Here is a 13,963-nt window from a genome sequence, read left to right as displayed (position 1 = left end):
ATGTCCTCCAGATTTACTGCCTCTTGACAGACGATTGTGAAATGTTGTAAGGGTCAGACAACACCGTGGAAAGGACCTCCAAGAGAAATAAAGCGTCTTCGTTAAAGCTTCTCGTGATCTGGTCCTTGTTACTGGGGAGCTACCTCTAAAAAGAACGTGTTTGTCTGACAAGAGAGTGACTGATTTGTGCTCACTTTGACCAAAGGACGCTGTTTGGAAAGTTGCTGCAGGTGATGAACATTGTCAATAATTATACATGCTAAATATCAGTTGTTGGTGTTATCAGACTGATGATGCTAACAGTAGTATATGCTCAGAGGTGCTGACTCATCCTTCCGGATGTAATTTTAATCCTGATGAAAAATGATGTAGCCTGTACATGTACATTCTGTAGGTCAAAACATTCCCCACCTCTTTTTACACAAATGTTTTACTCAGCAGATTAAAAAAAGAGATAAAGGTCTGTCCACTGGAAAGGGAATTAAATTACAGGACGACCAGCTAGTGAACTATAAAACAGTCGGAAATTGTCGCTGTAGTTATTGCCAGTAGTATCCGCTTGTGGAGGGATTAAAATCCCTGATCAGGACAGGTGATTTCAAAATCTCCCCACCTTCCTGGGGGAAATTGCTTCAGAGGAATTGATTTTTTATTGAGAAAAAGCCATACCAAAATGTTCTTCTATAAAAGCTTTATAAACCTATTTAGTTTCCAAGGTATGTTAGCAGAAGTATGTTTTCCTTTTTTGACCTCATTTCACTCATATTATAACAATCACAGACAACAGTTTGTAAATGTTAATGTTAGTGTATGTGCAGTGTCCAATCAGTACTGTCCCTGATTCTGCAAGGTATTGATGACAATAGCTCTAAGAAATAAAGATAAATAAAGTGATGATGAGGCATTATGGAATTCATTTAGTAGCAGAATTGTAGCATGAGCACAACAACACGAGTCAAAGGACTTGACAGCTAAAAGAGGAGAGGAACCAATGGCTCTCAGTATCGTGGTACGTTGTCAAATAGTCATGAAATGGCTGTGAATTTAGCTTTTAAAGTGACTTTAAGTGACTCACATTTGAAGTTCTCTGCAGAGACAGATCGGGACAAAGAAATGATCAACTTCACATTAGGGCTGTCTGGTTAAATGTGGAGAGAAACACAGCCGTCAAATGATGGAGGTGAGAGCAAAGTGCACAGGACCAGTTCCACATCCAAGCCTCCAAGAGGATCACATGTGTATAGGATATCTAAAATACACAATCTCTTGTTCATTTATAATATTTTGTGTGTAGAAGAAAAACGTTTAATCAATTAGTCGCAATGAATTTGTTTTAATCTATTGACAGCCTTACTTCAGATTAAAATGATATCTACAAGTGCAAAATCACATTGCAATAATATTACAAGCTATGTAAGTGTTTTACTCACCATTTAATCTTCAAAATCATGTGGCCATGTTGTACTTAACTTTATATTATGATACATTTATTTTCTATGGTGTAAGTGTAAATTGATCCTATTTCCATTAACTGTTGCAAATATATTATTATTATTTTTGATTTATTTCAAAGTAAATATAGAGTATATAGAGTATATGTCATATTACAGTGCACAATGTAGGGCACGGCAAGATCTCAAATGTTTTTACTGCTTGGTTTGTCTTTAAAGTTCGGAGTAGATATGGCTTTTGAGTTTTAGATCAAAACACTTCAGCGCAAACTACAATCTAAAGTTTTGAAAGCACAGTTGTATTTTCATGGTTTCACATATTCGGGCTTAAGCCTGGATCAGTGTCCCTATCCGTCTGCAATCTTATGAAATGCATTAAACGCTCCGTGGGACAATGGTGCATGAGCCCACGAGCCGAGGAAATGAGCAACGGGTCAAAGTGGAGTTTACCTGCCTGAATCCACAGCAGGCAATGTTACCAGACTGTGATTAATAAGGTCTTCAGAAAGCAGCTCACGCAGCTTAAATCTCATCTAATACGCCACAACACCGGGAGGAATTCACTTTCTCACAAAGCTGTAATGATCCACCTTCGTGGGGCTTCTCACTTATTGGCGGTGAATAATCACGTAGGACTTTGTTTTTTCTACACAAGTATCATCAAACAGGACGAGAGAGATGACAGCTGAAGGTTATACATATTTAATGACACATTTGAAGCATTTATTTCAATTTCAGAGGGAGCGCTGAGCTTTTAACCAGAAACACTTTAAATAAAAGAAGGCTTGTTATCTGTAAGTGCATTTAGGCTTTCTGCGTAATATGGAGCTGTTATCAACAGCACGGTTCATTAGTAGATTTGCAATTCTTCTGTAAGAGAGCTGTGCCCCTTTGAATTTCTGCTACAATAGTATACAGAGTGAATTCTAGCCCTCATGTTTTGGTCTTTATTCCTCCAACTTCTACTGTTTCCAACATTAACTTCACTGGGCAGCTGCTAAATGCTGGTTGAATGCTTTAAGGATTCTATTTGTTCCTTCTGAAAGGCTTTCTAGGCACATCACCTCAAATCCATTAAATCCAGCTTTGAATCTTTTGACACTTCTGTGAGTCATCCTTGGAGCCACATGTAACATTCCCATGTGATTACGGCGCTCCTTGATCAATCTGAGTGAATTGCTTCATGATTGAGCACCCAGGTCTCTGGAGACTCGGGCCTGAAATTGTCCTTTATAGATTTGGTATTATATCTCCAGCGCTCCTCCTTTGCCATTAGCCAGACATTCACACTTTACATTTCAACTCTCTGCCTTGTGCTTGCCTCCAGATGAGGGTGACACTGTTGCAATGTGGAATTGTCTCCCTATTCATATATCTGGGGAGAGCATCTCACAAAGTGCCAGATATGCTTGGATTACCGAGTTTTAGAAGGACAGGATATGGAAGGAAAACACCTAGTTTGGCTTTGTGTCGGCCCCTAAAATTCAATCTAAGGGAGAAAGCAAATCCCCTATTTTCTCTAAATGACACGGGTGGGATAGGTGACTGGATGTTCAATCTGGCCCGATCCATCACAGGCTGTTAGAGGCCAGGTAGGTGAGTCATGCTGTTTAGAGCATCTTGGAGCACAGCGTTTCAGCATTTTATCCACCACAGACAGCCCACACCAATGTGACCTGCTTGCTGAACACTTTTTAAGGAGGGCTCAATTCAGCAGAGCGCTGCTGAGCCACGCACATCTGCATAAGTTGCTGTCAGACGGGAGATAGAATTGTGGATTGTTAGGTTATCATAAAGGGAGCAGCTTTTGTGTCGGCCTTGTGGAATACCAAGTGTTTGAATACGCAACACAACATTCATTGGGGTGTTCTCTTATTTTCCTTTTCTTGCAGCCCCCGTATGGTAATTCATCATGCAGGTCCTGATACATACTGTAAGTGAATGTGTTGGCCACTGGCTAACACACTGCTGTAGACTCCCATGGGATATTTGTTTGGTAAAACTATAGGGAAGACAAACCTCAATGCAAGGAAGCAAGCAGAATTTGTTTTCTTGCTTTTCACCCTCCAAAAGGACAGAAACAACTGTATGGGCAGCGAAGAAATGGAGGCTCAGGCTGTGGGAGCGACCACTCTGTGGTTTCTTACTGGGTTTTAGCCTCAAAAACAGGTAATTTCCCTTCAGTTAGAGGGAATGGAAACAGCCTGGGAGGGTAACACACTACAGCGGTTTAATAATGGAAAGCAAGGTCTCTGGGGACAAGTCCATTTTTTCAGAGAAACAGAGAAAGTCCATTACCTAATGCAATGTCTTATTTGTAATTGGAACTCAGAGGTGTGTTGAATCAAACAGCTTATATGTGGAGGGATGTCACATGATACCACGCGACCTAGCCGAAGAAAAATCCCTAAATGATCCACAAATGATCTAAGACAATGGTTGGACAACACTTTTTGGCTAACTGCGACAACCCCTCATTGATGAAGGGGTAGAATCTGGACCATTACACCCTATAATTAGATATCATCTATCGAAATATTAAATAATTTATCCATTACATTCGGCAATTCCGACTGATTTCCATTTTTGATGAGCTGCGTTTTAAACTTTTCACAAACCTCCTGAAACTGCAGTAGTACCACTAGTTGGGAATCACTGATTTATTACATCATTATGGGCAGCAATGTCATCATGTGTCTTCATGCATGTTAAAACAGTTCATGAAATAGTCAAAGAAATGCTAAACCTTTGGCATTTGTGTGACTTGCTTTTCTTTTGAACGGTGCATGTGTTCATTTGCCTTTATCTTTGGATCATTAGTTCTCCCTTTCACACTTAATAGTCCTCCATTTCTGGAAGCTCATGGGTGTGCTTCTTCTTAATCTCATTAATTACTATAATGATGTGCGACCTGAATGGGTGACTCACTTTACAGTAGGAGCCCCCCTTTCTCCCCCCACCGGTTATCTGGTACTTCTATGTTGTCCCTGTCTTCTTAGCAAGGAAGACATGGACCGTTATTCCCTCAGGATTTACAGCTGCTTGTTTATCTGCTGTTGTCAACATATTCATCAGGGAAAGTGACATTTCATTATGCTGACTCTCCCCTGGGGAAAGTTAACATTAAACATCGTGCTCATGCAGCATCATGATAGCCCTGAGGGTGCATTGGGGGGGGGGTGGGGGTGGGGGGGGGGGGGGGGGGGGTGCGTGTGTGTGAAAAATGTCATATTAAAAGCATTATAAGGAGCAGAGTTTTCACTCCCACCGCCCTCATGAAAAATGTACAGCGGCATATTCATTACTTCATTGAGCTAAGTGAGGGTGACAAGCGGAGAGCTGCGGCAACCGAGGGCATGGAAGCAGCACTACAAAGGAGCCTGGGGCCGCTCTCTGAGGACATGGCTATTCCCGCCACTCGTGGGGACTTCGTCTCTGCACTCTGTTTGTATTCATACAAACGGTTGAGGGCGCCGCGCACAGAATGCATGACACAGAGTTCACTCGGGCCAACTTGTTCTCTAATCTATTGCGTGCTTGGTCATTGGGCCGCTGATCAATCCAATGCCTTTTCAGCTATGACTTCAGGCCGTTACGCTGTGAACGTGATCCTGCATCGGTGTACGAGGAGTGGAATCGTTGGACTCTGAATCCCACATGACTCTCGTGATATCTGAAGACGCTCGATGCATCAAAACTATTTACAATTCAGTCATCTGTCATTTCTTAATGTGCCAATTGCAATAAAGTATTCCGTCCGCCCACGTTTCGGAGTGTCCTCTGTAGTCCGAGATGATCCCCTCGCCGCGCCCCGTGGTCGTGACTGCCCCCCCAGGCCCGGGCCGTCTGTTCCCTTAGTGTCATCTCGGGTCACCCTCAAACCTGTTGTCTGATTAGCAAAAATAATTATAATTCAGCCACAACACTACAGTTGTGAGTTTACTTTGATGAGCCTGTGCAGCAGCAGCACCAGCAGCAACAATGCCTCTTACTGCAGAGCAACAGTTTCCCCCCAGATGGACGCAGGCTGGACAAATGAATGGCTGCTGCACTGTAGCACGGACCCTGGCACCACGGGCAAAATGAGGGATGTGGCATTTAAATCATTTGTAAGGCTGTGGAGGAGTTTAGAGAATGGCAGACAAGCTGACTAATAACACGGGATTCAGTAACAAGAGCGGCTCCGATGGTAATGACTCCTCACTCCGGAAATATCTCGTTCCCTGCAAAATAAATGCAGTCATCCGAGGCTGGTATTCAAATTCAAAACTACACATAAAAAAAATAAAAAAAACGTGAAATAATTGGTATACAAAGCATTGCGTATATATTATGTTGTGTTGTGAGGAATAACCGATATCTGAGTAATGAATTCAAAAGCCAATAAATCATTTGAACCCCTGGACCTATTTTCTAACCTTATTTGTTAGAAGTGTGTAAAATCTACTCGGCTCATTAGACATAAGAGTGATGCAAATGGTATGCTTTCTTCCCCTTTTAATCCAGAGAGCTCACATAAGATCTCACAAGTGGCATTTGTGCTTCTCCATTTGTGGAGGAATATTGTGTGGGAGTTGGGCATATTCACCACACAGTTATCAAAATAACTCTAATTAGGCTATTTTTAACACATCCTTTTAAACTGCTCTTGGGTGTTTACATTTGCTAATGACAGCCTGAGCAAAAATCATCTATCAGCAAGCATCATCATCATCGCCACTGACACATTATCATGGATCCTCTCCCAAGAAAAACGCCACCATCCCATGCTGCTTCCAATATTTGTATAAACCATGCATATGCATGTGCGTCTAAATAGGACATTTATGTGAAATGTTTACATTTGCACACTACACTACAGACAACCCAAGCAAACTAATTAAAAGGCACCAACGCTTTTTTGCTCCAGTGAATACAAAACAGCTCTTTCAGGCCAGTACATTCGTCAGATTACACCGTTTGTAAGAAATACATTTCTGTCATTTATATTTCAATTTAGTTTACCGTCTACTTTAAACACAGCTGGCATTTGAAGTCGGCAAACTCCACTCCGAGTTGTTGTTAAGTTGTCCAGAAGAAAAATCATTTCAATATTTTTATGGGGACCGGGGTATTCAGCATTGGCTTTATGGTGACCTTGTTATGCTACAATGGTATTTTTAATCTTGTAATTTATCATTATAATATTGCAACAGGGCTATTTTTGTGGTGATATTTGTGGACAGCCATTTAATTCATGGTGGGCAGGATGGCATTAACAGGGCTGTTTTCAGCGTCTAATAACTAAGGCTCTGTGGCTCCACCTAGTGGTCTTTTGACAACTGCTACCGTTTGTTTGCTTCTTCAAGAAAATAAACAATTCACCGCGCATCCCAAGAAGTAATGTAGCATCCTCGGGAGGCTCAGTTCAGTAAAGACTGAGGCGGCCGAGCCGTCTCATTATTATTTGCCACCATCAGAGTGCAGTACGCTTTGAACGACTGATAAAGACACTTTTGTTTGCTCAGTGTGATAAACTGTTTTGCTCCCTTTGAATTATCATGACTATTGCATCTAAAATAGATAATGTGGACTGTTTATTAGATCATTCTCCTCTATCAGTATAACAAATACTGATTAAACGCTCACACGTAAATGTTGTGCCAAGGTTTGCGGAGCTACACACCGACAAAGGCCAGCAGCTCATGTTGCTTCTCTGCATGTCAGTAATTTGATCAGAGTAGTTTCCGGGCAACCAGTGCTTACTGCTTAATTATACCTGACGGGACATCTATGAAGTGCTCTTTCAAACACACACACACACACTCTTCTACCCTGGCAATGATGGCAACTGTTTTGGATTCCCACCAGCAGTTTTCTGCAGAGCAGCATGCCATCAGACGGCTGGACGCGTCTGGTGGAGACGGACTGGAAACGGGTGGTGCCGACCCACCTTTTGCCAGATGTCGCCCCCATGCTGAGCATGTAAACCTGGCTCCTTTACGAGACGACGTCCCACTGCTGGATCCCTGCAGCGGTCACCTGAGCGCTGGAGCCGAGGTCGACCTGGGGGTCAGGGGTCGACCGAGATTCATAGATTTTCCTCCAGGTTTCAAGGAGAGGCCACTCACGGCCGCAAACCCCTCTGTTCTCTGCGTCGACCTGAGGGAAGACAAGGCCTGGAACTCCAGGAGGATCCCTGATGCAGTCTTGAGAGCAAGACTCCGTGGTAAAATGAGATTGTGTCTTTATTTGCTTCAAATGACACTATAATACTTGTATGCATCGTCACCAGTGATTCATATCACATCCTGCGCAGGTTGGATGCTGGATCTACCGTGGAGTGGTCAAAGCTAGCTGTCAGGACCACGGCCCGGGGGCCTGAGCTGACACTGAAAATAGACAAGAGCAATTAGTTATTCCTCCAGCTCCTAAAGATTTCTTGCTTTCTTGTGACATATAAAATAGTATTTTAAATATCAAAGATTTGGACAATACAAGCAGTTTCAATAGGCCATCTTGGGCTCTCCGGAGCCATTTTCATTGTTTGACGGACAGAAGGAAGAATTAAGGAAGGGATTTTCTAAATGTTCAATATTATCTCAATTGATTGCTTTAATCGCTTGTGTAGTTAGTGACAAACCAAAGGTAATGGTAAAACACACAGCACATGGCCATCGAAGAAATACAAAATAGGAAAGGAGTTACTGACCCTACCACTACTGCCAATGATGTGTCTAAAAAAACAGAACAAAATGAAAATTAAAATCATTAGTTGCACCAATGATAGGGAGCACCCTAAGGTGGCTTGAGCACCCTAAGGTGGCTTGAGCATGGCTACCTAGAGTATTTCAGTACTTAAGTACGTCTATTAAATATGAACAATAGAACTACTAACTACTTAAATGCAAGACCGACGTGCCTGCTGACTCACTCCAACAGCTGTGACAACAAAGAGGAAATCACTTACGCCTGTATTTCCTCTGCCATAACAAGTAAAAATGGCTGCTCTGACAAGGGTCCTTAATGCACCTTTAAAGGCTTTTATTTTCTCAGCAAGGCTTTTTTTCATTTTTGTCCATATGTCAAAATCTACCAGCTACGTATTATATTCTACAGATGTTATGCTTCTCGCAATGTATGTCATCAATTTTGCAGATGCAAACACACAGTTCTCTTTACTTTGAACATTGGCTGACTGGACTTTTAAAAACATTTGAACATTTAGAGAAATCCATTTTACTTTGTTCTACTGAGAAGAGAAGCCATCAGTAATCTGTTGCAAAGAGGATCCTGGGAACAAAGAGATGACCCCGTAATGGGTGACACGAGTGGTTGTTGGTTTTCATGTTTCTAGCAAAAATAAAACCTGTGTTACGATATAAACAGAGACATAAGTCAGTCTAATGTGTTTTCTGTTCCCGATTGTTTCTCTAAGGCCACAGGATTTATACACAAGTCACCGAATGGTACAAGAAGCGTCAACATGCGTTGAGTGTTTTTCTGCCCAGGGGCCTGGCCTTTGAGAACAGTTTCTCCTGGTTCTAATGTGGCTTGTGTCCCGGAACCTTAATTGTTGTTGTTTCACCCTTAGATTCGACTGATCCTGTTCCATCACACTCACTGGGGACGTCAACTAATGCAACGCCGCTTAACGGATTCCCTTTTAAACAAACTGGAACTCAGGTGGGTGATGATTGAATTGGAATTTCTATGCAAAGCAAGTGCTTTGCATAACAGCAAGTGTTTACAACAAGGACTCCAACACATCCTTAATTTGATCCTACTTATTTGTTCCAGCTTCTGAGCAAGTAAACCCATGATTCAGATGATAAAAAATCACTTTGTCATCACAACACTGAAATATAAAGTATATTTGAGTCCCACCCCACATGATAAGCATCCCATTAGTTCACAGTGACATATATTAATATGGTTTGTAGAAGCTCTGCAGTACTGAGGTGCAGTAACAGGTTTATAGTGTCTGGTTGAATGGAGGCTTGATTCATATCTGGTTTTAGGCCAGTTCAGATGTGGGAGGAGGGTGTTGCATGTCAATCATTAAATTGTCAGATCGATTCCCTCAGATTCAATGAAGGGAGTCCTTCTGGAGTTTTGTCTTTTCTTTTGTTTTGTTAGCATGATTTCAGTTGTCGTGTCAACCGAAGCTAACCGCTGTTAGCTTCTGTCTCCAAGTACAGCCTCACAGGTGGCTGTAGACTTTTGTGTTATTCTTTGTCCTTACATCTATTTATTTATTTATATCTATCTATCTAATATATTGTATGTTCATGAGTTTTTAATATGGTTCAGGGAAAAAAATACTTGTACACTTAATAATAATATTTAATAATAATAATAAATGGAGAAATATCCACATTAATTAGTGACCAGGGGCATCTAGCATCTTAATTTCCCCTCTCTCTTGGCATTGCTTTCTAATCCTAATGGACACAAAATGAAACCACGTGTAATATAATAAAACTAATTTTTTGAAGGATTCCTTCTCTTGTGGTACGAGGCCATGGAGAAACAACTCTCTGGCAGTTCTGCGCTACAGATACACTTCTGCAACACAGAGGTGAGAACACACTGGCCCGTATTAGTGTACTTTGCATAAGAGCGAAGCAAAACAAAGCTCACCTCCCACATAAATCATTATGCACAGTCCACGCACGCTGTCATTTCGCTTAGAGGGTTATTGAGAGCGAGTAGGTTTGTTGGTGTGCTGCGATGATTTTATTCAGGGAACAGTGTTTTCCTCTTTGTGTGTAAATTCTGAAATCATCATGGTCCTGCTCAAAGCTTCTGGGAAGACTTGGCTCCCCAGTCCATTAAGCTATCTAATCTACTTCCTGCAACGAAGGGGGCTGTTCAAGAATTACAAATTGCCACTAATAACTTTTGGGAATCAAGTTAATCAATTTCACTCGAGGCCCTCGGCTCTGATGTTAACCGGTCGGTGTTTGTTTGCAGGAGTTACGAGGAAGTTTGTTGGGATTCAAAATTGCCCCCCCGCTTGAAGGCACCAGATACAACCCTTGAGAAGTGGAGCGACCCAGCGAGTGAGCTCACCTCAAGGAGGCGCTGCGGCAGTCGACCTCAGACGGGGCAGGTGAGCCATGGAGAGCAAAGGGTGACAAACTGGGCCACGGCTGGAGCTCAGTGCTTTTCTCTCTCTGCAGCGGTGGGATTTTAGAGCTTCAAACACAATCACAAGTGAAAGAAGGAATTTTTTAATCGCTGATTACCAGAAGTGCAAAAATTAACATAATAGAGACAAAATTCTCCACAGAGTAGAACTGCTGTGCTGGAGTTATTAGGCAGTGGGTGGTTTTTAAAAAAAAATCAATCCAACTGTGCTTTTTGATGTAATTATGGCTAGATCTTTTTTTTTAAACTGCTATTTTCTTCTACAAATAAAACGATATATTTGATGTGCGTGAAAGGTATAAAAGAGACGTTCCATTATGTTTGAAAATCTCTTCCAGCTCATCTTGTATTATCTGTGCTGCACAATTCTAATCATATACACTTCAGGGTCAAATTCACTGAATTTGTTGTTTCAGTGTTTATACACAGCCCAGGCTCTAAATGCGAATCAGACCAAGCAACACAACACTATGGAAACCAATCAGCAACAGGGAAAGCGGGTACATCTTTTTTTGTTACATTAGTTGTGCATTTCAGAGTCGACGTATCGAGAATCTTTCTATGGAATCACCGGCTGCACCTTTAAAGGCCGGTGGGTGGCATTTTATGGCACCTTGCAGTGTGATTGCAGATTGCAAACAACTGTGTTTCCATCAGTTCAGCTCTCCGCTCACGCCGTTCTCCTCACTCAGAGGCCTCCCTTACCATGGCAACACTGCTATAGGAACAATGTCAGGCGGCTGGAGGCACCGAGGTTCTGTCACTTCGCTCACTAAGGTTTCACAATCGCCTGGACAACTGTTATTCAAGTAATGTCAACATGTAAAAAGGGTCTCTCTGGAGCCATCGTTTGGTTTGTCCTCTCTGGGCTACTACAGAAACATGGAGGACTACAAGAAGATGACCAACTGACTTTGTAGAGATCAATGGCACTTTATATTCTTACATACATACGTATGTATATATATGTATTATATTCCATTTCTGCCAATAAATGAAAACACACTGGCTCTTCCGCACATGGCTGGTCAGCTTTGGCGTGACCCACAATAGGTTAAAACAGCAAAAAATTTAAAGCAGATAAAGTACAAGTCTTGTAGTATGTTACGTTTTTCATATTGCCATCAATTTGTTGTAATCATCGCTTCACTGGTGTCAGCGAGCCGCTTTCATGAAACAGCTGTTTCATGTTACTCCGACCACCATCAGAGCTGCTGTGGCCGCTTTCAGTAGCAGCTCTGAGTGCGCCGGCTAATTATTTTTCATCGACTTGGATTTTGTTATTTTATGCGTTTCAACTTCTTCTTGACTGCCACAAAGGAACCACAATGGGCCGGTCGGCCCACTAAAATGGGACACAACACAGCCCTCTCTCTGTGTTTCAGAGATCAGAAACCGTTCAAACACTTCAATGAGCCGAGCCGTTGCACTCTTTCATAACTATGACCACGTCATGACCATGTCATAGTTATGAAAGAGCATTTCACTGTTGGTTTCACTATATTGCCTAGTTAATCACAAATGAAACAATATACTTGGGACTTTATAATGAATATTTTATGTTACATTCATTAGGAATAATGGAATGAGAGCCATAAAGGAAGCAGTGTCAGAGTACAGCTACACACAATGATGCTTTTACCAAGTTCCGTTTGTTAAAATAATAAAAATCGATGGCATAACTCGTTCTTACACCTCTCCAAATTTGCTGACAATACAATCCTGCATGTAGCCTTCATCATAACATTGTCACAGCATGTGGGTGTGTTTACACTGTGAAGTGGGGTGTATTGATGTCTTAATAAAGGTGATACATTCTAAAATACCCGCTGCTGCTTACCTTCCCAAGACGAATGGAGCTGAGTGGAGCGGCCTGCAGCTGGGACCGAGGCCTGATGCCAGGAGGCTCGTATCACTGTAAGTTTCCGCCGACTGGTCTTAAGAGCACTAAATGAACATGACCACTGGCAACATCTCTGTGTCCTCTTTCCAGCTGCAGTGAATGTCCGAGGTCAGGTCAAATACAGCTACACACGTATTTACACTCTTTAGTTCCCAACATGTATTCTGTGTGTGTCTCTGTACCCGCCTGCCGTGCGCGTGTTTTACTGCGTGTGCAGCTCTGAGGACATGCATAACATTGACAACATGGATGCACACTTCCACCCACCGACCCTTAAGAGGAGCATCACGCCACCCTACGTGCCTACAGCGCGGTAAGGCACACAAATCTCCATTATTTCAACATTATATTTATTTTATTATTACATCCTGGGTAACTTAAGCAGAATCTGGAGTCGCTTAAACTTTTATTATTCCTCTCACGTGAGGATGTTGTTTTGAACGGATTCTGATAAATAGCGTGTGAACTTGTTGTGCCAGGCGACCCACCATTCCTGGGTATTCAGGCGGGGCTGCTTATGCCAAGCCTGCTGCTGAGGCTGCAGACTCTGTCCCAGCTGTCTCCCGTCCTGCAGCCTCCTCCGGGTGAGTCTGTGCAGTAACTTCTATGAGCAGAAGAAACCACTGCCTGACAAGGACTCGGAGCAAACACTACTTTATTCATTGCAGGCACTACTAAGTTGCACATGGATATGTAGGTCGTCATCTCGACTCAATGCACGTACGTTTTATTACTTTGGACTGCTCACAAGTGTCCACTGGAGGGCGCTCTAATCCGCTCCACTGACACCACAGAGCAGGTTACAGTCTAACTTTAACACACAGATAAGCTCACATGTTACTGCTATTCATTTATGAATGAACCACAGTTTAGATTGATCACCATTAATAATAAAACTGCGGCGGGTTGTACTCTGTAAATGTCAAAATGTAAAATGTTTTGTATTTGATTTGAAAGGCCTATTGACGTACAAGGTGACTAAAGCCCTCTTTACAAGTACTGCAATCCTCCCTAAGAAGCCATAAGCCTGAGGCCCAAATAGCAAAACCAATTCAATTAAATCAAAAACAATATAATGGTATCCGAATGTTATTTTAGTAAGTAAGTAAAAGAGGCTGACATGGGAAATATTTGAATAATAATAAAAGATGCATAAAAGTAAATTCAATGAGTATATCAAATAATTAATTCCTTTTCTTTGTGCGTTTTATTCAACATTTCTATCCTGTGCCTGTATGTATTTAGGTTGCATCCCTTCTTCCATTTGCATCAGCTAAACATGTATCACTACTTTTTGGAGGAGTGGGTCGGTGAAATGCAAGTTAATGGTCAGTTGAAAAAGGCTTTACTGATTGGAAATGTTGTTCGGATGTTGTTCCAGAAGACAGACAGGATGGGAATGGGAAGTCTTGGAAAACTGGGGAGAAAATGACATGGAGTTTAATTGGAGTGCAAAATTGTGTTGAGGAGACTTTAC

General features: G+C 42.0%; 1 protein-coding gene across 1 annotated transcript; it reads left to right on the top strand.

The window, feature by feature from the left end:
• Positions 1–7,248: 7,248 nt before the first annotated feature.
• LOC134135185 (protein SPMIP7) lies at positions 7,249–12,666 on the top strand. Its single transcript, XM_062566431.1, has 5 exons — positions 7,249–7,659; positions 9,025–9,116; positions 9,929–10,011; positions 10,407–10,545; positions 12,433–12,666. The coding sequence occupies exons 1-5, from the start codon at positions 7,272–7,274 to the stop codon at positions 12,502–12,504; spliced, it is 774 nt and encodes a 257-aa protein (XP_062422415.1). The 5' UTR covers positions 7,249–7,271; the 3' UTR covers positions 12,505–12,666.
• The last annotated feature ends 1,297 nt before the right edge of the window (positions 12,667–13,963 follow it).

This window comes from Pungitius pungitius, chromosome 13 (genome assembly GCF_949316345.1).
Source record: "Pungitius pungitius chromosome 13, fPunPun2.1, whole genome shotgun sequence".
Lineage (NCBI taxonomy): Eukaryota > Metazoa > Chordata > Actinopteri > Perciformes > Gasterosteidae > Pungitius > Pungitius pungitius.
Note: the sequence above shows the minus strand (reverse complement) of the source record. Positions and strands in the feature narration are given on the sequence as shown.

Coding starts and splice junctions, on each gene's coding strand:
- LOC134135185 (XM_062566431.1), top strand. CDS start 7,272: ATGATGGCAACTGTTTTGGATTCCCACCAGCAGTTTTCTGCAGAGCAG. Junction 9,117..9,928: donor TTAAACAAACTGGAACTCAG/GTGGGTGATGAT, acceptor AATTTTTTGAAG/GATTCCTTCTCTTGTGGTAC. Junction 10,546..12,432: donor GTCGACCTCAGACGGGGCAG/GTGAGCCATGGA, acceptor TACCTTCCCAAG/ACGAATGGAGCTGAGTGGAG.